The 24,332-nt window shown below is 40.3% G+C and overlaps 2 protein-coding genes across 2 annotated transcripts in view; both read left to right on the top strand.

Moving 5' to 3' along the window:
• The window catches only part of LOC111869977, a 2,856-nt gene extending 2,352 nt beyond the window's left edge, over nucleotides 1-504 (top strand). Inside the window, exon 2 of the mRNA XM_023861881.1 lies at nucleotides 473-504. Coding sequence (XP_023717649.1) covers nucleotides 473-504 — 32 coding nt within the window. The remainder of the gene's footprint in view (nucleotides 1-472) is intronic.
• A 2,623-nt stretch (nucleotides 505-3,127) lies between these two features.
• LOC111869979 lies at nucleotides 3,128-24,288 on the top strand. The gene is made up of 9 exons (XM_023861883.2): nucleotides 3,128-3,884; nucleotides 6,057-6,227; nucleotides 10,452-10,571; nucleotides 11,346-11,538; nucleotides 11,663-11,778; nucleotides 13,978-14,192; nucleotides 16,157-16,385; nucleotides 20,092-20,287; nucleotides 21,865-24,288. Exons 1-9 carry the CDS (start codon nucleotides 3,231-3,233, stop codon nucleotides 23,832-23,834), a joined length of 3,864 nt encoding a protein of 1,287 aa, XP_023717651.1. The 5' UTR covers nucleotides 3,128-3,230; the 3' UTR covers nucleotides 23,835-24,288.
• Nucleotides 24,289-24,332: the final 44 nt, after the last annotated feature.

Here is a 24,332-nt window from a genome sequence, read left to right as displayed (position 1 = left end):
AATATTGGACAATATATGAGTTGTTTCTTGTAAATGGTGAACCTAACATGTGAATAAGATCAAAAAGTTTGTGAAGATGGTCCATTATATAACAAATATGTTATTGAATATTTATCTAAAAACACATTTCTGTTTATATTTCCAAACACGAACGTTTTGGAGACTAGATTCTATGTCCATCTTCAGGTCTGGAGATGGGGACTAGCCATTTCGATTGGGCCCAACTGAATAGGTTCTACCTGAAGACGGAGACAGAATCCAGTCTCCAAAATATATTCTGAAAAATAAACAGGACGGTGTTTTCAGATAAAGATAGGACATTGGAAAATATCCAAAAACATAATATTTGTACTAACATGTGAAGCCTTTCAATAATTAAGTAGCTGATGAAGCCATAATTCTTTTTGTATGATATATGTGGTGCTAACTTTATGTATGCACCCTGGATACTGAGATGTATGGTCACCCACAGATAGCTGTGAGGAAGCACAACTTGCCATCTGACAAATGAAATGTGTGCAGATTATGCTATTCACAAAATCACATACTTGCAAAGAACTGAAAACCCTAGATGTTCTAAATCTCGTTTAGCTTGCCAGATGGTACTAGGTCAAGAAGGATGGCTGGCACTCTTTGTTGTTGGTGGTAAATAACGTTCATTGACACCATGCAACAAAAAGGTTTACCATCCCTGGTCTATACCAATGAACGATTTTCTTATTGACGTAAAGGTGAACCTGATGTAGTTATCATGGTGTAATGTATTTACTTTTAGCAGTGATGTGTTTATATGTGTTAAAAGTTGATGTACCATATGCATTATGTTCCTTTTGATAAACGTGTGCTTGGATTCTGAATAAATATTAGAGTAGCTATGATGATAACAAAGTATCTTAATTTTTTGGCCTCAAATGTCTGATTGTGTGACCATCATAGATCCTTGATCACATTGAACAATGTTATTTCCAAAATTACATTGAATGAACTAGACACTTGAAATAGGGATGTCACTATTTAATCATATTTACCTCAGAAGTATACATAATTTTATTAGCATCTATTTTTTTATTTTAAGTTGGTTACTTAATAACACACTCATTTTCAGGAGTATGTAGCATCAGTAATATTGTCACATGTATGAATGACTATAGCCAGGTTTTGGATTAACAAGTGTATTTATTGCACACTTTGATACAGCATGTGACTACACTTTACAATTCATTATATCAAACACACTATGAGCCTGGATAGTGTAGTCAGTATAGTGACTGGCTGTGGGACTGACAGCAAAGGGGTCAGATTTTGAGTCCTGGCAGTGTCAAGAATTTTCTCTTATCCAGTGGATACCGGGAGTAAAGCGTCCAGAGCGTGAACCTGACTACTCACCACAAACTAGTGCTGAGGTGAAGAAAATGTGTATACATCCACTCCCCCATATGACTTCATGGTGTAATGCTTAATTAGTTTGGTTTTGGGTTTCTGTGTGATGCCTTCGTGCTGTTCAGTTGTCTTATTCTTCCAGCGACTACCTGGCTCTAATTCCCAGAAGATTGTACTCTTCACAATAACAAATACTTCAGAAGAGATATAGCCTACCACAAATGGGAATATTTGCAACAACAGCATTTTCATATTTATCTGTAGGTAATACTGAAAGGCTTAAATGGTTCAAAATTTGTTTCAACAGCTCTTTATGGGCCATTTGCAACAGAAAGTTGCAAAAATTCACCCATTACTCTCATCATGTCAGTCAGGAATACGTATAGTTATTAAATACAGATACGGATCCTTTTCGGTGCAGTGCTTCATATTAACATAAAAACTCTGCCTCACGTTAGTGTATAATTAAAATTGCAAATATATGATGAATAACAAATAAAAAATAAAAATAGAAGATAGAACAAAGGTGTATATATACAAAATGTTGAAATATTATTAAGACATGTTAGAAGTATATAAAAGTATATTAAAAGGTATTTAACAAATATGTGTGGGGTTAGGAATCTGTATGCCAACTAGTGAAAGGCCTTTCTTTGCTGTCTGTATCACTTCCATGTTCTCTTTGATCGTGCCATATGCATGGCCCGTGTCAAGTAGACTAGACATTGATTCAAATAAAAATCATACATTTGATTTGTTTCATTTTGGTCCGTCACATTAACAGTTACAATTACTAAAGACAAGTCCGTCCAATGTGACTTTCAGTTTTCTCACTTGATGATTCACTAGCCTTACATGTTTCGATCCAGCACAGCACAGTGGGCCAAGAAATCATAATGGACTATACTAAGAATCTCCCTACTCAAGTTACACAGGCGGCACAACATTGGCCACCTTGAAGAGGGACGACAGAGTTTATTGACACGAACCTGTATGGTTTATGAATTTTAATTTTTAACAAAGTTTTCAAAACTTTAAAACAACTCAAATATTTCTATAACCAGAAAGGCTGCTGTGACTGATAGATTGAACATTTTGTAATTGGACATTACATGTGTATTTGATATGACAATTGTTGTGTTAGTGATTTCTAAAAAGTGTTTGGTGCCTCTGAAGATGATCCAAATGGATCGACACATGTAAGGCTAGTGAATCATCAAGTGAGAAAACTGAAATAGTCACATTGGAAGGACTTGTCTTTTGTAATTGTAAGAATCATACATATCTCTTTCTGGCTCTTCCTTCCAGGATAGTCTTTTCCGGTAATTCAATTTGCGCGGCCTGCACTCTAGTGCGCTCTAGTGATCTTTCTAGTAGTATACGTAAACCACGGATATGTGTACTGAAACGCAGTTCTTCCCGCTCGTCGCTGTTGGTAGCGTGATAAGTTTCGGGCAAGTTCGGACGAAGTTAGAAAGGTTGGTAGCGTTAGACCTAACCGAATGTGATGTTGTGGCAATGTTGCACTCCTGATCTTGAAATCTTGAACCACCTACTACAAACAAAGCCTTTGACCCTGTCATGCTTTGTACCAATGCTCGAAACATTACAAACATGGACGTCCCAGCAATCGATAAATGTCCCAGCATATTAACGTTTTAGGTAATTCGAGAACTATGTTGGCATTACAAATGAGCAAACGTTGGTAAAACGAGTTATGAAAAGGAAGGTTGAAAACTGTTGAGTGCTGTTGAGGCTGTTGAGCGTAGCGTAATGTAGAAACAATGGTGACCACGGTTGTAGTGGGTTAGAAGGTTTAGAACGTTTAGAAGGCTCCTTATAAACTAAAAATGGCGTCAGTTAATAGGGTTAATAGTGTGCGTGATAAATTTAATGGACGTGACGGAGCCAGTAAAGTAAGTGGTACACAAATGGAGAGTAGTAACGAAGAGGGAGATATAAGTTCACATGTCTCTTATTCAGAACTTATGTTTGATGAAGACACAGACAAAGAAATTGAATCGTTTCTGAGACCGGAGTTAATACCAGAAAAAGACGTATCACAGGATGATGTGTTGAAGACACAACATGCTAATGAGCAAACGTGCAGCACTACAGCTGATAATCGTGCGATTTTAACCAAGGAAGAGGTAGATGGTGTGGCAGAAACAAAGAACTGCATGCAAATTGAAACAAAAAGATGCGAGAAACGAATTGAGATAACTGAAACAAGTCCCAGAAAACACGTACGCAACAGCGATGGAAATGATACAGGAATTGCTGAAAATGATGCTATGAATTCTTTGAAGGAAATGAGACATTCTGATGATTCATCAGGAAGTAAAACTGGTAAAAAAAATAATACGAATGTTGCACATGCAAAAGTAAAAGTTCTTACTGCTGAAGCGAAGTCATTAAAGGTTCCTTCCACGAAAACTGCACTAAGTCCCATGTGGGATAATTACATTTTAGTAGTAAGTGGGATTCCTCCAAGAGACGCTGGGGTAAGTTAAATACAAATTCGTTTGGTGTACATGAGCAGTAGTAATTTATCTCCCAATCATATTTGGTGGTGGTGGACAAAAATTGGGTTGGCCTTGAAAACTGGATATTGTATTTTTTCACTGATTCACCGAAAAGGTTTGGAATTCATTAGTATATGGATAGATATCGCCTAACAAATTAGGAAAGATTTCAGTAAAGAAGAGTTACATGATTTGTGTATTCAAATTAATGTCACCACACAAGTATGCATTTTTTTTTGCATTAATGTTAGGTGTCACATTCCATAGTATGGTAATCTTCGTAGCTACTGCTATGAGAACTTCAATTCTGAGGTAGATAGCTAAATTATGTGTATTCCATGCATCCAGTTTATGTAAGACTTAGGACAAGTTGGTGTACTAGTAAACACAATGAGCACATCGTAGTTCAACAAGCATGTGGCACATGATACACATAATTTTATAAAAGATAAACTTGTCCTTGTCATTAATTAAGAACTAGTAGGAAGACATACAGAGGAGTGTACGTATAGCTCCACCATTCTTGACTTGGGCACAAAATGGAGGAAAGAATGAGCCCACTGTACCCATTGGATAGGAAGTTGGGTGGCCCTCAGAGTCAGTCTGGATGCTGTAGAGAAGAGAAAAATCTTGTCCTCTGACCATCCAGTCCGTAGCCCGTCACTATACCGACTGAGCTATCCCAGTTTCTACACACAATTTTATACAAGTGAGATGTTCTGTGGGGTGTGACACCATGTAGTCTGGTAGACAATTATGTAAGAAAAATGTGAAGTCCTAGTGCTCAATTAGCTAAGCTCTATGCCATGAAGACATGAAGGAGTGGGGATATAGCTCCATTCTTGACTTTGACACTAGATGGAGGTGAGTGGCCACTTACCCCCAAGAAATTGTGCCTGGTACCCATAGAATAGGAGGCTGGGTGGGCCCCAGAGCCAGTCTGGATGCAGTGCAGAAGAAAAAAATCTTGCCCTTGCCAGAAATCGAACCCTGGCTATCCGTCCCATAGCATGTCAATATACTGACTGAGTTAAATACAAAAACTACAAATTAAATCACAGATATCATAGTATTGTATCTCAAAACCTGATCTTAATGCAAAAGAATTACTATAATATAATTTCATGTATAATTAGGCAGCTGTTTTATGAGGCTCACAGCTTCTGGAACAGAGTGGAAGTTGTGTGACAAAATGAATTTTTTTAATTCAGTTACATAATGTAATGTAGGGAGATTCAGTAGTTTGGTGTATTTTTTTTTATTGTTCTTAGTTGGCGAGACTGAATTCATTTGGTACTGCAGCCACTACTGGCTTATTGTACTAGCCCCGGATGATAGATGATGGTGATTATGGAGCAATGGTGGAATGAATATTAGCAGGAGAAATCAAAGTACTCGTAGAAAACCTGTCCCAGTGCTACTTTGTCCACCACAAATTTCACATGACCAAACCTGGGCTGCTGCAGTGGGAAGCCAGCGACTTAAATGTTTGAGCTGTGGTACAGCCTAGCTTGATGTAGTAACTCAGCAACAGACTGGATAACTGAGGGATCAGGGTTCGATTCTAGGCAGGCAAATGGGTTCTTTTCTTTTCCCCACAGCCACTTTAAACATTCACTGGGGTTCTTTCCCTAGGGTTAAAGCTGCTGGGATGTGAAGCTGACAGTTCACCTTATAATACTAAAGTTAAGTAAGACTGCATGGGACTGTACCTCCACTCTTTCATATACCTTCATGATATTGTGCTTAAAGAGTGTGCTATGTTCAATGACACTGTCAATAACTTAGACTGAGTATGAGGGGCGAGCCATAAAACTGGCCCTAGCACTGTGACCTTCAGTGGTCTCTGACTATACATATAGTATCAGATGTTAACGTGGTTGTGAATTATGGATAAGAAAGTCTATAGAAGGAAGTGGTTATGTCCTAATTTGAGGTACTATCCCAGTATTTATTTGGAGTGGCTGAGAGAAGCTATGAAAAATCACAAGAGTACTAGTCTCCAGGGTGAGATTTGAACCCAGCACTTCTCAGATAAGACGACTTCTAGGCCACTGTGCCTGATTCCATTTTATGTCTTAAGGATTGCTGCAGTTTTGTACAGTTGTAGTAAATGTTTTAAATGGTGTGTTTAATTTTTATGGTTTGCAGCATCTGAAGAAGGTACTGAATGGTGTATTGGGTGATAATTCTCATAGAATCAGACAAAGCGAGAAAGGTGCCACAGTTGTGTATTTACATTTCCTGAACCAGCAAGATATGAAAGTTGCAAGAGCACATCTGCACAACCAAAGGATTGCAAACTACAAGCTGACTGTGACAGTAAGTTAGACCAGATGGCACAGTTGTGGTAGAAGACTTTAGAAAGCCATTGAGTCCTGTAAGGGAGAAACATGACATAGTATCAGAATATGGTAGGCCCTTGTTATACTGTGCCTCATTATGCTACAGCTTTGATTATGTCCTCCAATACACCAGTGACTGAGGTTAGCTCATTCTTATATATATATGTATGTATATCCAGCAGAATAGGTGTCTCCCATCTACTCACCTGAGGACAGAAACAGATCCATTTTCTAAAATGTTATGACCTTTAGAATGCCTAGTAATCCGAAATGTTTTGCGTATATTATTCCACATGCATGTGTAAGGTGCTATCAGTAAATTCCCTGACTGTTATTCTTGTAACTGCCTCAGTGAAAGAAGCTGAGAGGGGAGGTCAAGCTCACACTTCCGCAAGCCTATTGCATCAGTCTGCCACATGACGCTATGCTGTGAACATGCATTGTTTTTACATGATTGCTTTTTCAACTTTGTGTTTTGTTTGTCTGCAATGGATGGTAAAATTGAGCAACGTGTCTCCATAAATTTATGTGTGAAGTTCGGTAAATCCTGTACCAAAACTCTTGAAATGCTTCATGAGGCTTTTGGAGAACATTCTTTATACCAAAAATCGGTTTTTCAATGGCATTCATGTTTCAAGGTGGGTCAAGTGTCAACTGAAGATGACGCATGTTCAGGGCAACCAAGCACAAGCAAAATGGCAGAAAATGTTGAAAAAATTGGAGAACTCACCCAAGAAGACCATCACCAAACAGTCCCTGAGCTTGCAGGCACCACTGGGATCAGTTGTGAAGTTTGCCAGGAGAATTTAACAGAAAATTTGAACTTGCACCACACTGCTGTAAAGTTTGTTCCCTGACTCTTGACAAGTTACCAAGAGCAGCAGCACATAAACATGTGTCTTGAGCTACGAGAGAAGGCCAACAAGGACCAAACTTTTATGTCCAGGATCATAATGGGTGTAAAAAGTTGGATTTACAGTTACGATCTGGAAACAAAGCAACAGTTGTTGCAGTGGAAAAGTCCACAGTCACCAAGAGCAAAAAAAGATGAGGCAGGTCCGGATTTCAACAAAGTGCATGTTCAGTGTTTTTTTTCGCTTGAATGGGGTTGTTCACTGTGAATTTGTTCCTCCTAACATTATGGTCAATTCTCACTTTTACTGCGACATTTTGAGATGTTTTAGACAAAATGTGCAATGAGCTTTGGCACAACAACAGCAACCAGCTCCTTCATCATGACAACGTGCCCGCCCATACATCCCTGAAAACCACAGTGTTTGTGACTAACAGCAAGATCGATATCATTCCCCATCCTCCCTACTTGCCGGACTTAGCCCCTGGGATTTCACTTTGTTTCGGAAATGGAAAATGAGACTGAGGGGGCGACATTTTGAAACAGTGTCTGGCACCCAAAGGGAATCGCAAGCAATACTCAACAGCATTACAGAAAATGACTTCCATGGTTCTGATGAAGCGTTGAAAAAATGACGGGATCGCTGTATACGTTCCCAAGGAGACTATTTTGGAGGAGATAGCAGCCAAATACCAGAAACATTTCTTTTTTGACCTAGTCCGGTAACTTTCTGATAGCAGATATATTCCATAAATTGTTTCTCCCTGTATGTAATTGAATGTACAGTGTGCGGCAGCATAATTTGCTGATTTGAAGGTTCAGTAAAACAAAAGATGTTATAGGTATTGTAATTATTTTTTCTCCATATTCTCCAACATTGGAAATTTACGTTTACTCTGTTTTAAAAATTGTATCCAACAAGTGGTGCCCCCCATTGGTGATACACTGATTTGCCTGAATTCTGAAGTGTCGGTTGACTGTTTCCAGCATAGCGATGGGTATGTTGGCTATGGCTTGGCGAATATTCTCCTTCAGTTGAGCAAGGGTCCTTGGACAATCGGTGTACACGAGGGATTTCAGGTACCCCCATAAGAAATAGTCACAAGGGGCTATATCGGATGAGTGTGCCAACCACTTAATATCGCCCCTCAAAGAAGTTAGGCGCCCGGGGAAGTGTTCCCGCAAATCACGCATTGCAGTTCGTACCGTGTGTGCCGTGGCTCCATCCTGCTGAAACCACAGATCCCCAACAGCCATTACATCAAGACTTGGCAAAAAAAAACTTCGATCATTTTCACATAGCAAACAGAATTCACTGTAACTGCAACCTCATTCTCTTCAAAAAAAGTAGGGACCAATAATCCCTACTCTCGACAGTGCACACCAAACAGTTACATGTTCACAATGAAGGGGCCTCTCATGAAGTTCTCGGGGATTGTTATCACTCCAGTAGCACATGTTTTGCTTGTTCACGCATCCAGAAAGATGGAAATGAGCCTCTTCACTAAAGAACACAAGCGCATCATCAGGCAAAGTTTCAAGGAACACTTCACATGCATGTTGCCGAGCAGCAAAATCGCGTTCAGTGAGTTCTTGCACCACAGCCAACTTGTAAGGGTGAAAGTGGAGGTCATCATGAAGAATTCGCCTCACAGAACAATCAGACATTCCAAGGGCAGCTGCATGCTTGCGTGCTGAGTGCCGAGGAGATCGCAAAAAAGACTGCCTTACCGCCTCCATGTTTTGGGGTGATCTGATGGGCCGTTCCCCTGATCTTCTCTTTTCCACACTGCCAGTTCTCCTGAATGTGTTTGCCCACGTAACAATCGATTGCCAACCAGGAACACGAGCTCGGGCGGAAATATTGAAGTGCGCGGGGAATGCTTGCTGCATGGCAATGATCTACTGACCGTTAGAAAAGTAAGCCTCTACGGCAAACGCGCGCTGTTCCTTCGTCCAACGCATTCTCAGTACTAAAGTGGAAGGAAGAACAAACTTCCCGACTCACCTGTTTGAATGAGACCATCCGCACCCTCTAACGGCCAAACCTCACTTCCTGGCGTCAAATTCAAATCAGCAAATTTGCTGCTGCACCCTGTATAACACATATAAAATATTATTTTTAATAGAAGTTTTGGGCTGTAATGAGATGTTTAAGTTATAAGCAAAAGTATATAACCTATAAGCCAAGCAAGAGACCAGTGTCAAGCAGGTGTTGAGTAGTACCCTGCTACCTGTTTCATGCTTGTATCCTTCTTAGCTTATTCTTCAACCCTGAAGATGGAAGCAGTATGTTTCTCTGAAGTGCTGGTTGACTCTGTGTACTACAGGCCGTTATATCCTAGAAGAGAGAACTCTTCATTACTACTGCTGTGAGAATCTGAAGGCCTGCATAAGTTTATGATTTATTTAGGATGAGTAAATGAGTATTGCCATTTAAAGCAGTGTTCCTACAGTATATTAATGACTGGGTTATGAGTGTGAAGTTTATTATTATGCTTATTCCAGCATATTGCTGGTATATGTTCCCCATAGCCTGTGTGACATAATGGACAGGTAGGCAATGCCACTGTGTAACTGAGCTCCAGGAGCAGAAAGAGTAGGAAGTGGACTTATCTTTGGACAAGATGAATCTCCACAACATGCTGGACTGAACTACAGGAAACATTCATTAAGATTACGGTCCTCTGAGAAGTGCTGCCATGTGACTTGGTAGATAGGTGCTCACTTTTCAAAGAAGTCTGTTGCCTCCACCTTCTACCATGAAGACAGAGGCTGCGGATTTCTCCAAAACATTGATATCCATCTACCAACCAACACAGCTTCACATCCCAGAAGGCCACATTCTTAATACCCAACACCGTGAGAGCCACATCATCACCACTGCTGCCGCCACCAATCATCATCATCATCATCATCATTGTCCTTTAGCTCCCACTGGGGCACAGGACATTAACAAAGTGTTGCCACCTCACAGGGTTCTTGCTAAGTTGTTTAATTTCTCCCCATGGGTGAATCTGCATGTCTCACATCCATATAATAGAATTGATTTCACATAGTTTTGTTCTTAATAAAATAGCACTTGATTTTCAAACTTTTTGTAGTTGATTAAAAGCCCCCTTTGCTTTAGATATTTTATTTGTTATATCTTCCATACTACCGCCCTCCTTTGTAACTATGCTACCAAGGTAAGGGAATTTATCAGCCTTTTTTATTTCTTTTCTGACCAGAGTAAACGTACTGTGAGAGCCACAAATCTCATATAATTTTATTCACGACATTACCCACACCAGACACGAAAGATAGTAAATGTTTTTGTGAACATAATATTGGGTGTTCGTTTGTCAGGTCGACAGACCTTCAGGACTGAAACAGAAATTTGAAGGTAATCATGAAGGACCAGCCGTCAAGAGAATGAGGAAGCAGAAAAAATTATTACAGTTCTTTGAGAAGTCTTACGAAGAACAGGTGAGGCTGAATTAGATAGCAGCGGAATTCGTATTCCTAAGGTATCTGGTTTGAATCTCATCCATGCATATGATTTTCTTTAGTCTGCCAAGGCAAATGTACTCTTGAGATGAGGCAAGACTGCCTTTTTCCATATATTTATGTACATTTATTTATGATCAACCCTGCTGATTGAATGCTGTATGTCTTATCTAAATTGAAGTAAAATCAGTCTTGAGAAGCTAATAGTTTCCCAACTAGTTCAGAAATTCCCTTGTGTACATGGAATCATATGGTTCGTGACCATGTTTGTAACAACCTGAATTTGAAATAAAAAATCAAAGATCGAGTTATATCACCCAAGTTTTTTGCATTGTTGATTTGGCATGAAATGACCACACATAACGATGAAAGGAAGCATTGCATATACAGCAATATAACCCTTCAAAACGCAGTAATTACTTACATATACTCTGCATTTTGTCCATACAGTGTATTTATTTGTTTCAGACGATTCTCACAACAACATTTATTTCCACAAACAGTAATAGCTGTTTGGTCTTTTTTATAGAAATGCATCATGTTCTCTGACGTAGGAACTGAATTTTTAAATATAGTTTAGATGAATTTATGGCCTAAAGAGGTGAATGGATAATCATAATAAAAATTGGGCATGATAGGCTGTATTATTGATCTCTAATTTTAATTTAGAAATGTTTTATATTTTTGATTAGTCAGTGACAAGGCTTTGAAGTTTTCTGCCACATTTAAGACTGATATGAGTTTTTCTTACAGATAGAACTTAAGACGGCAGACATTCGTACTAAACTACATGATTTAAATAGATATATTGCCAAAAAATCGCCAGAACTCTCAAATTTTATTCGTCAGAGACAGCTTAAACATGGTGGAGCAATTTGTGCTTTGGACAAATTCAAGGACTGTTCTCCGAGTGAGAGAGTAGTGTCTGTATGTTGGTTTGCAGTAGGTATGTGCATTTCCTTGTAATGAGCTTCCAAACACAAATCTGCTGTTCTTAGCACAGTTAATTACATGAAGTTTTCAAGTTAAAAGTGGTATCCATACCTAATATTGGTAACACTGTGTTTCAGGTTCAGATAAAGAGACTGGACAGCTTGTAGTAGGTATCCATGAAGGGAATGGGCATGTACGAAAGTTGTCATCAGTAAAACAAAACTACCCAGATCACGTGGTGAAGATAGCAGAGGTAGGGCCTTGACACATAAGCTGTTTCAGCTGTTTCCCCTCATTACATGACATGAATGCAAATGCTTTACGACTGGTACTATCATGATTGCTGCCATAACATTGTAGTATCTTTGTTTCCTTAACATACAAAAAGTGTAGTTTGGTTGATACAATGGACCTACACCCCTGCTGTGTCTTAATGATTCTTTATATCGGCTTGTGACACTGTTCACATGCAAACAGCATGGGTTGACAATCCCCCCCTCTGTTAGACATTCATGTTTGTGGTTTGACCAGTACAATTCTTCATCTTCACGCTTCAGTGTTTGGAGTTGAAATGAAGATCTGATTGATAGCAGTTGCTATCTTTTACCCAAGTTTGGGCTTACTACATGACGTTCAGTTGAGAACAGGGATCTTTAAATCGTGGTGCAACTGTAATGTAGAGAAACTGGGATCTGATGCAGTGTAGCCTGGTAGATATGTACCAGTGTTTGAGATGAACCTCAGACCTTCTGCCCGAGAATGGAAGTAGCTGATTCTTCTGAAACATTGGTTAGTATCTATTAGACTACACAATATTGTACCCAAGATTACCAGACCTCATTTTCACCGCTGTGAGAACATCTGTTCTCAACAGTGTCATATGATTATTTTGAGTGTGTTGGACCTGAGGAAATTGATACTTTTTATATACAGATGTTTGTCCATATTCTGTTGATGGCTTTTACTGCTTCATGAACTGACACCATAAAGATGAATGGTGTTGCATAAAGGTTGCCATGGTTTTTCCTTTTGTGCTTCATTCTGGTGTGTACATGGGATATGTTGCTTTAGTTGCTGTCTTGTATTGTGTTGGTAAGTTACACTGTCTGACTTTCAGCTCATGTATAAGAAAAACATGTTCCCAGAGTGTTGCTCATTTGATTTTTTATATTTGATGACTTTTGTTTGCAGCCTGTTATTCCTAGTTTCCCCTGTGGGAGGCCATGTCATCACTCAGGAAGTTGGGCACAGTTTCCCACAGCAGAATTTCAGGTTAAATTTAAGCTGACTTCGTGTGAGATTTGTTTCAAACACAGGCACTGGAGCAGGTATCTGTCGGAGTTCCTTTGGTTCTCACCTGCTAATCAACCACAGCTCCATCTATTTATGCTTCCTGGGGTGTATAATAGCTGATGAACAGTCTGACCTATGAAAGTGCCATGACCTGAAACAGCCTCGCATGTCATATGTGACTGTGATGTTGTAGCTTAATTAAGATTTTGTCACTTGTATAGTCACTTCACGGAAGTGATTATCATTAGACCTCCACTAAGCAAGGCACTGCACTTCCTTCAATATGCAGAACCGCAGGAGTGCTAAACCTTCCCAAGGAGATACACAATAGTGGATTGAAAGTTGCCATGGTGCAGTGGTGATTTAATTCCAGTCTGTTGATTCTAATATAGTCTCTGTAATGCACAGTGGATTAGTATCGACCTTGGTGGAATGGTAATTTAATTGCCAGGGGTTTAATCTCTTGGATCTAATCTATCAAAAGGCATTACGGATGTTTAAGAATGAACTATTTAAAGAGTGTTAAAGGAGCAAACAAACTCTGTTCATCTAAAGTCAACCACAATGAAGAGGTGGAAGACTCAGTTTCATAATGCATGTCTGGAGCCTCCACTGCTGCAGAGATTACTGCAATATCATGAGAACAAAGTGCTCCTTGAAACATGGAACATATGGATTGTACATATCAGTGACCTCCTAGGATTGTCATAGTCCTTCATATAAGGAAGAGCAAGTTAATCATACTGCATGACTTAATACAGCCCAATTCATACCTTTGAGATTCTCATAACAATTCATATTAAGATGTGAACCTTGGAGACAGCAGGTTCCCGCTGACATACCGCTGACCTCGTAGTGATCTCTGTTGGCAGGCATTGGCACATAGCAGCCATAGATTTCAAGCTCTTCTCTCCTGAAGATTGAGGAAGCAAGTTCCTGTGTAATCTTGGTATTTACCTACCAGGCTACACATCATCATACCCCACAGGAATGTAACCTTAACCATATATGCACCTGTCCACTCTTCACTTTGCTGTAAAAGTGTGAGCCCTTTTCCTGCTTCACAGACATGGTTACTTTTAAGATTGCATTGTTGTGTTGAAATTTCAGAGTTTGCCATGTGAGTCGATGCACTGATGTTGCCCTTACATTTTGACAGGTGTTTGAGGAGTTTGTGCACACCCAAGGAAACCAGAAGATGTGGCACAAGCTAGTGATACATACCAATAGTGTCCAGGACCTGATGCTCTTGGTGTTTCTTGACTGCACTAATGATGAGCTGAAACGAGTGCATGATGAGATGAAAATATTCTTCACATCCGGAGAGGGGATGAAGTGTCACGTCACCTCGGTTTACATCCGAGACATGAACAAGTATGTTCAGTCTCTGGTGTCCATTATACCTTTCTTAGGTATTAAGTAGAATCTGATTGTTGCATCAAATACAGCTGTGACCACATGTCCTCAGCAGTTGCTTTGTTCTGCCTTTCTTGCAATTTGTGATTGGCGTGCATTGTCCCTTCTGCTACTACAAGACCAAGGCATAGGTGCAGCTTTGTAAAATAAGCTAATGACTGATTTTCATATTTTTCTTGTCCAAGTCTACTTATTTTTGTGCTGCTTCGTTACCTGGAAAGACGTGATCCCAATTGATGTGCCAGTGGCCACACATCTGAGTGAAGTTTCTTTCACAACAGCACATCATCTTTGGTTCATGTGTAGTCAGAAGGGCAACTTTGTTGCTACAAGAGCTCTGGTTTAGTAATTACTGTGAATCAGAAAGCGTTGGAATTTTGGTGTGTGCTGACACAAATGGCACTTTCTTGAGGCAGCCAGACACATGGAAATTGAAGTCTGGTTTGCATGGGGGATGGTGTAACACCTTGCAGTGCATGGAGCGCATCATATGTAGGACACTGCAGGTCATGCGGGAACAGGTTTTGTTGTGAAATGTGATGACACTCCTTGTGAGAATCCCAGAATGTTTTCTCTTGATGGTGGTAAGAAAGTCATGAGTACCACTTGGTGTTCACATTGGTTTTGGGTGTTTGACAACTCTTTGGATAGATTCTGCATCAGAAACACAGGTAGTTAACCATATCACACTGTTTGTATCTGCTCATGATTTGCTCTTGGTGTATTATGCACACAGCTATGCAGTGACCTCTGACAACCATAGCCATTTTCACTGTCAGTGCTATGGACAGGTTTTGTTTGAACAGCCGTCATGCTCTTGTTGAGTGGTATGTTATGTGTTTCTCTGTGAATATGCTGTTTACTTATGTTGTCTGCCATGCCATTGCATACAGGCCTGTGTTGGACTGCATTGAGTGTTGTCATTGCAGTCACCTCAGTTTATTCTGTCACTTGGAACACGTTAAAGTTTGCTGTGGTGAGGGCTGGCAATTCACATGATTCTGGATTAACGGAAACAGTTTGCCAGATACTAGTTTATATGAAGTGGCTGGTCACGGCTTAAATTTTCTGTTGACTTGTTGCTGAAAGCTGGTATTCTCTCCTCCTCACATGTATATTCATGGCAGAGGAGTATAATTGAATCTTAAGAAAATGTGCTACAGGACCTTGTTGGATGATGATCTTTCTGCTTTCGCTAGCTCTTCAATACTAGTAAAGCTTAATCTGGGGCCACAGACATGAATAAAAGATACCGTAGTGTTTGAATCTTGTATAATATCTATGGTTTTAAGAAACTGAGATGATGGCTGTACAAAAGTGGTCTTAATTAATGGTCATTCATATTTGACCAGTAATAGCAACTGTGTCTTTGTTTCAGATGATTCCTCCAGTCATACCATGTGCTCCTGTTAATAATTTCTAAATGCTATTAATATCAGTTTTTTAATTTTTTGGTAATAATTATTTTGTGACATCAGTTCCTTCTATATGTGTCAGTCTCCTTTCATCTCAGCAGGTGCTATATCTCAGATATTTATGGGAATAGCCAGATATTCCCACAGACAAAATAATACAGTCATGATCAGAATAAAACACCATATTTCATTGTGAATAAGCCCCCCCTCCACTTTAAAAAAAGAAGTTGAAAAAATTTCAATTAATCCTATACATCAATGAAATTGGGGCAGATGTTAGAAACTTTTACTTGTATTTTATTTTACTTTACTGTGTAAGGGAGAATTCTTTACTTTGATTTATGAAACAGTAAATAAATGAGCTTATAAATAATGATTAAATTATGAAATTTCTTGCTATAGAAAAAATATATTTTTCAGTTCCTCCATCCTAAACTGTTATATGCCTTACACATTGTGAAGAGAGGTACTCTCTTTCATAACTATAACAAACGGTTGAATTTACAGTCGTGACACTAAGGTAACAGCCCTGGACTTGGTATTGGGAGAGCCATGCCTTGAAGATACAGTTGCTGGTCTCAAGTTACAACTTCCACCCATAAAGCACCTCTGGAATTCTGTCCATGGGGCTGAGACATTGTGCAAGGTTATGGAAGAATTACTGGCACCAACAAAGAAAACGACAGTGTTGGAAATTGGCTGTGGCATTGGGCTTGTAGGACTGCACTTGTCCAAGGTTAGGATGAAATATCAAGCACATGCATGCAGTGCTTGTTTGTTTTAAAGTACAGAATGGTCACATATAATAAGAGGGATGCGTTCCTGAAGATCTCACCTAACTTAAAACTTGCATAATTCAAGATGAACTTGTTCATAGGAATAAGTGTATTGCAGAATTTCCGGGTTTTGCATTATTTCAAACTTTGTGCAGAAAGTGGGGTTTTATTAATATTTTTTTATATCACACTGTTTCAAATTCACATAAAATGTGACCACACCATACTCAGTTCAGAAGAAATGTAATTGTTGTAAGTAGGGGTGATAATATCAAATTTTATGGGTTTTACCTTCACTCCTGCAGGAATGTGAAAGAATAAACATGTGTGCCAGTAGCACAGTTGATTTATTGGCCATGCATCACACTATTGTGACAACATACATTGATGGTCCAGCTGACCTTACCACACTATTTCTTTTTCAGTGTAAGCTAGGGTAGTTGGTTAAGGCACTAATGCTACAGCTGGGAGGTCACAGGTTTGATTCTTGATGAGGTCATTGGATTTTTCACTTGACCCAACCCTTCCAGCTGCACTATGGGCCTGGGGTTAACTCAGTCTCTTAACAGAAATGAGTACCAGGAATCTTCCTGGGGGTAAAGGGCCACCGGCACATAAGGCTGAAAACCTCATTGCCATCTGTGAGCTGATTGACTAGAAAATATGGGAGCCATGACATCTCAACTCTAGGGTTTCTTTTGTTTTTTTTTATATATATAAATTCCATTACCTGCAGATAATATTTTTGTGGCAGCCCAGTAGTAGCAGGCATTTACGTGGGGCAATCCAAAAGTTACCAAAATTTGAATTTTGTGCTCGAATGGTTATGAGTACATCAAAATACTGCTAGGTGTCTCCTCACACCTCATCCTTGAATCAGTGTGGCAAGAGGTGTCGAGTTGAGTGGTTGGGTTTATTGTTGGTGAACATATTTCCATTGTTGTGTTTCCGCGAGTTTGCGGTTTTGCGATGGCTGACCTGAGAGAGCAGTGTGTCTGTATAAAGTTTTGTTTCAAACTTGGGAAAACCGCTGCAGAAATGCACCAAATGTTGAAGCAAGCTTTTGGTGAAAACAGTTTAGGCCAGACACAAATGTACAACTGGTATAAGCGTTTTAAAAATGGCCAAACATTGACTGATGATGACGATTGTTCGGGACAGTCGTCAACGGGCAAAACACCAGAAAATGTTGCGAAAGTTAGGGATCTGATTCTGCAAGATCGTAGACTGACCATCCAAGACCTCTGTAACACCTTGGGACTAAGTTATGGTACATGTCAACGAATTTTGTCAGAGGAACTGAACATGAGGAGGATTGCGGCGAAGTTTGTGCCACGACTGCTGCAAAATGAACAGAAGCAGCATCGCTTGGAAGTCTGCAGGGAACTTCAGCAACAGCTTCAAGAGGATCCAAACTTTCTTTCGAAGGTTGTCACTGGTGACGAAAGTTGGGTTTATGGCTACGACCCTGAAAGCAAGCAGCAATCGTCGCAATGGAAGAGCCCTTCACCTGGGCCAAAAAAAGCTTGACAAGTCAAGAGCAACATTAAGTCCATGTTGATCTGTTTTTTTGATATTGACGGGATTGTTCATAAGGAGTTCGTCCCTCCTGGTCAGACAGTCAATAAAGAGTTCTATCGCGATGTTCTAAGGCGTTTGAGGAGGACATGAGGAGAAAATGTCCATAGAAGTGGCGCACGAATGGCTGGGTACTCCAGTATGACCCACCATGACCGCATATGGCTTACATTGTGCAGGAATTTTTGGCTAAAAACAAGATGGCAGTTGTTCCCCACCCACCATACTTGCCAGACTTAGCTCCATGCGACTTCTTTCTCTTCCCCAAGATGAAAATCAAGTTGAAGGGGCGAAGATTTGATACAGTTGATGAAATTCAAGCGGAAATGCAGATGGTACTAAACACCCTAACAAAGAAAGACTTCCAGGATGCATTTGAAAAGTGGCAGGCAGAAACGCTGGGATCGGTGTATGCGCTCCCAAGGGGACTACTTTGAAGGTGATGGTGCAGAATAAGATCTAGGTAAGATGTAATAGTTTTTATTAATATATTTCGGGAACTTTTTGGATTGCACCACGTACATTCCATGTTTCTGGATGAAAAATCTTCTTTGGCTGCAACCTTTTATAACTTAGAATCCTGAAACACTTGATCATTTAGATCGTAGGACTCCTTGAATGATATGACAGCCCATAAGATGACTCATTCACAGAATAGCTGGTACAGAAAAACACCGAAGTGCAGATTTCTTAATCAGTATAATGAAAAGTAGATTCTACCACATTAAATGATGTCTAAAATCGCAACCTCTTGACACCCCCCCCACCCCCCAACTGTGAAATAAAGTCTTAAATATTCTAGTGGTGTTAAATAAAATGTAAACTTTATGATATGGGCTTTCCTGTCAAATAGTCAGTAGATGTTCGTATGTTCAGAAATTCCCATATGCTATAAATCTAAGAAATGTATCACTGTGAACACAAAAATCATTGTTAGAGCCATTTCAGTGTAGAACACTCCTGTCTGCAACCCACTTTAAAATTAATTTTAATAATGCCCTTCCATCTTCATGCTTTTTAAAGTGGCCTCCTGTCTTGTATTGTGTCTAAACATTTATTCTTTTTTTTCTTTCCCCAAGTATGCTGCTGTATCTTTCACTATCAATCTTTATTGCATAGAAATAAAGAGAAATAGAGGTAAGAGGCAAAATGCAAGTTGTCCCTGTACTTAATTAATTAAGACTTTTTTTATTGCTAGTGGGGTGGGACTAAGTCCCTTGTACTGCAGCCACTTCTGGCCTATTGTACCAGCCCCAGATGATAGGTGAGGGTGATTGTGGAGCAATTGGTGGAATGAAGATTGGCAGGGGAAACCGAAGTACTCGGAGAAAACCTGCCCCAGCGCCACTTTGTCCACCACGAATCCGACTTGACCAGACCCGGGATTTAATCCGGGCCGCCACGGTGGGAAGAGAGCGACTAACTGCTTGAACTGTGGCGCGGCCACTAATTAAGACTTACACCATGATGATGGAAGGGGGAGTGGAAATATAGCTCCATTCTTGATCTTGGCCCTAGATGGAAATGAGTGGTTATCTTCATACCCTAGCAGTCTTACACCTGGGGAGAGAGCCCACACTAGCCATAGGATAGGGGGCTGGGTGGGCCACAGAGTCAGTCTGGATGCTGTGGAGAGGAGAAAAATCTCTTGTGTGCTAGGAACTGAATCCCAGTAGTCCAATCCATAGCCGATTGCTGTAGTGACTGCAATATTCTGGCTCCCATTGTCCAGGAATAGGGGTTTTAAATTTCCCAATGCTATGGGGGTTGGTGACAACATTTTAATTTGGGTGGGGAACAGTTTCTTATCGAGAAATCTGTGATATTAACATTGAGAAAATGGAGTGTTTGGTCAGCTGGAATGCATCTCTGTGCTATTACAGTAATACAGTGCACGGCAGATGAGGGGTAATGTGCTAGAATTATTCTCTAAAATTATGTTACCATGCACCAGGTCATGGAGACAAAGAAAAGGTATGGGGTAATGCCTTGTGTATTTTAACTTAAGCACTTTATCCATGTCCACAAATTGGATATGCGCGTGGGTTCCCGAGAACCATGGTGATGCACAGCACTGTCTTTTTGTAGGTTGCAGGAGAAGTTCTGAGTGTGGACACTGAGTCAACTATGGAAGTCGCCAAGAAGAATGCGGCAAATAACGGAATCACACACTGCAAATATTTTGGTGGGAAGAGTGAGGACATGATTCAGGAACTCGTTAAGGAACAAACATGTGATGAGATCTGTGCTGTTGTGATGTTCTGCAGAAATCGCTCTTATAAAAGTAAGTTCAGTTGGTACTCATAATTGCAGCAGATAATACGTATAATGTTGTGTCCCTACAGTGAACAGTTATGAAAATGCAGATTTGTGTCTCTTTACATCTTCTATGGAAGAAATGCCACAACCAAAACTTGAGTACAGATGAAATTTGGGAATTGCTTGCCACTATTCAGTTCAGAATATTTTGTCTTTCCAACTGTGTAGAAGCATACAGATTAAAAAAACACACACACGAAACTATAATTGTGCATGGCCCTTATTATGGGTGTGAATGGTGTTTCTCATTGAGGGAAGGACATGGATTGAGGGTGTCTGAGAACAGTGTTAGGAGGGTATTTGGACTAAAGAGGGAAGAAGTGATAAGAGGATGGAGAAAATTGTATAATGAATAGATTCATAATTCATATTCTTCACAAAAGAATATGCTGATCAACTCAGTGAAGGCAGAATGGATTGGGCATGTAGCATGGATGGAAGAGATGAGAACAGAGTGTCTCAGAAGCAGCATATGGATTGTTATAAACATCTGTCCACATATAGAACCAAAATTTATTGTGCCTCTAAGTAATGTGGCATTCACTTAACAGATGGTATTAGTTGGCAATATGTTATGCACGAGTCAGTGATAGTACAACATGGTGCAAGTTTGCTTTCAGGCAGTGCAAGTTAATTTTGAAGTGGTACTGAAAATTTGAGAGCATGGGTGAAGTGTAAAGGTAGTGGAGACTGAATCTGCATCCGCATCTCTAACCCAGCTGACAATTCAAAGAATTCGTGATAAATTTGAGACTGGCAGTACTATAGAAGGGGGCACTAAGCTACAAGCTGGAAGGTCATGGTATTGAATTCTGATGAAGTGGATTTTTTCAATTTACCTAATCCTTCCAGTCGCACTATGGCCCTGGGGTCGACTCACCCTGTAACAGAAAAGAGTACCAGGAATATTCTTTGGGGTAAAGGGTGGGGGGCGCGTAAGGCTGACGGCCTTAGTGCCATCTATGAGCTGATTATCTAGGAAATTTGGGAACCTCGTCTCACACCCCTATGGACCTCCATGGCGTGTTACAGGGATACCTTTACTTGCAGTACTATAGAAGATGAGTACAAGCAATGATATAGGAGAGCTCATTCTTCAGTGAATGGGGAAAGTTGTGCTGTGGTGTTACAGCAATTTGCATGATCACCAGAAGAGCCTGTAAGGCAGTGTGCCAAACTTTCGTCACTTGATGAGTGAGGTCTCCCAGATGATTGCTGTGTCAGATCTTATCCCCCAGAATACACATATCCACTACAAAGGTTAGCAGTTATATTGAGGGACATGATCTCTTCTTTATTGTGAAAACCAAATGAAGCCCAAAAGTCTACTGTGGCCAGAAGACAGTTGTTTGACTTTAAAGGAGATGGTAAATGTAGTTACTGCTTTGCTTTCAAGAGTTATGAATCATGCTGAGACCAAGCACCAACTCTTCACTGAACTAAGCCAGTTTAATGAAAAAATAGACATCTGTTAGTATTTGTTGAACGATTTTAAAGAGGGACAGCATGAGTAAAAATGTTCCCATTCTGAATATGTTTCAGTTGTGACTGCATTGGAGCAGCTGAGGAAGGTACAGCATCTGAACCGACTGGTGCTTGTAGAAGACAAAGCTTTTACATTTAACACCATACAATCTTTGAGTGCACTTTCTAATGAAAAAGAAATGGGCAATCCATTTTTCCCTGTGAAAGTAGCTCCAGTGGACTGGCCAAACTCAAAAGGCTACTTGCTGTTGTTTCTGCTTGAGCGCATTGGTCGTGATGACATGGGAACGTTTCAGATGAATGACAAATCTGTGCCACGCAAGTCAGAAGTACACAGGAAAGCAAGTGCATCAAAGAAGCGCTATATCAGAGGGAAGCAAGGAGGTCGACATTTGTTACCAACCTCTGTATGGGACAGGACAGTGTTCTTACAACCGAGCTGTGACGTGGGACCAGAGATTAGAGCTGGGACAGCACATAACTCTTTGTTTGAGAACACAGCTTCCAACATGCAGTTGCAAGTAGCAGAAGAGATCCAGAGGGCATATTTTGGTGCTGTTGGCAATGTGGAAAATGTTGCAGACAAATTCTACCTTAGAGAGATCATGATTGAAAATCAGAGGAGACAGATGGAGGAAGAACAAAGACGACAGATGGAAGAGGTACGGATACGACAGATTCAGGAAGAAGAATTGAATAGACGGATGCTTGAAGCAAAGAGGAGACAGATCCAGGTTGAAGAAGAAGATTGGGTTAGGCAAGTCCAGGAAGAAGAACAGAGGAGGCGAATCCGGGACGAAGACTGGATGAGATGCATCCAAGAAAATGAACGGAGGAGACAGATCGAGGAAGAAGAAAGGAGGAAAATCCAGGAAGAAGAATGGAGGAGACAAATCCAGGAAGAAGAAAGGAAAATCCATGAAGAACACAGGAGAAGACTCCAAGAAGAAGAATGGAGGAGACGAATCCAGGAAGAAGAATGGCGGCGACCACTTCTTGAAGAACTACAGAAGAGAGAAATGCTGACAGAAGAACGGAAGAGGCAAATTGAAGAAGAATGGATGAGTCAGATGCGCGGAGAAAATTATAGGGGACCAGTTCTGGAAGAAGCGTATAGGGGGCAAATGGAGGAAGAGAGGGAAAGGAAGTTAGTGAGAATGAGTTCAAACCTCAGAAGTAGAAATGACATGGTGGAGGATCTGATAGCAGACTCACTCAGAGAAGCTGCCATACCACAGCTTTCTGCAGACGCAGCTCAGAAAGTGAAACATCTGGTAGCAGAGGCCATCAGGAGTGTGGGAGTGGCCAACCAAGACAAGAGACATGATGTCAGCACCAGCAGAGGAGTTGGTGGAATCCATCCTGAAAGCACAGTATCTCGATTTGGGAGGCCAGACAAAGAAATGCCAGAGGCAGGAGTGTTTGAAGGGGGATATTCTCGACAAGTCAAGGAAGTTGATTATCTTCATGAATCTAGACATGACATGTATGGAGGTGCATTGCAAAAACATAGCTTTGAGCAGGATGACCTGAAGTCACAGCAGTATTCTCTTATCAGGAATCAGAAAATTAGTTCAGAGACAAGTTTAAATCTACCATCGATTTTAGATTTGAAACTGAAACCTCCAGAAGTAACTGGTGCAAGTAGTTCTGATATGCAGCATCTTAGCAGGAATCCGAGAATTAGTTCAGAGACAAGTTTAAATCTACCATCGATTTTTGATTTGAAGCTGAAACCTCCAGAATTAATTGGTGCAAGTAGTTCTGATATGCAGCATCCAGAAGACAAATGCTTTTTGGAAGTCGGTAATCAGAGGCATGGGCAGGTACTGACAGCACAGAATGAACTGGACATTAATGTGACACGTGGTCAGCAGGCTGGCAGATTCTCTACTGCCGCAGTACAAGATGTAGGTTCAGCAAGAAGAGACAGGAAGCCCAGGGAATTCAACGCTCATATGCAACTTGACAGACTGGCTGATAAGCAGGCTGCAGATATTTTTAAGAGACGTAGTGATCTGTTCTAAGAGACCCTGAAAGCTCCATCACACCAGGCACAACAAATACATGGGGCACCAGTAGCAGATACCAGAGGGATAGGCATGACCCAAGTAGGAAGGATTGTCATGACATGGGCTCTGCCCCATCATATAATGCAGGTTTTTCTGCTTCTCCAGGAAGTATTGATATAAAGAGATGATAATTTTATGGCTATGGAAAAAGGATTCAGACTCATCCAATGTATATTCAGTTTGACCACTACTGGTGGATAATATAACAAATATGTCCAAATTGGGAAGAATCTTCTTTCTTTATGTCTCATCAGAAGTATGATGAAATGTTGGCAGCATCACATCTTGTTGCCAAACCTGTTATTGTTGATTGCACAAGATAGTGTGCAGAATGTATTGTCGCGTATCGGGGGTATGACGCGACAAATAACTTCACGAGGTATTTGATGTAGCGAATTTTATTTCACATTCGCACTTACAATCACCCAAATTACAGATTTACGCTTACTGCTG

This window comes from Cryptotermes secundus, unplaced genomic scaffold (assembly GCF_002891405.2).
Source record: "Cryptotermes secundus unplaced genomic scaffold, Csec_1.0 scaffold2419, whole genome shotgun sequence".
In the NCBI taxonomy this organism is placed as follows: Eukaryota; Metazoa; Arthropoda; class Insecta; order Blattodea; family Kalotermitidae; genus Cryptotermes; species Cryptotermes secundus.
The sequence above is the reverse complement of the archived record's forward strand: the minus strand, read 5'-3'. Positions and strand labels throughout refer to the sequence as shown.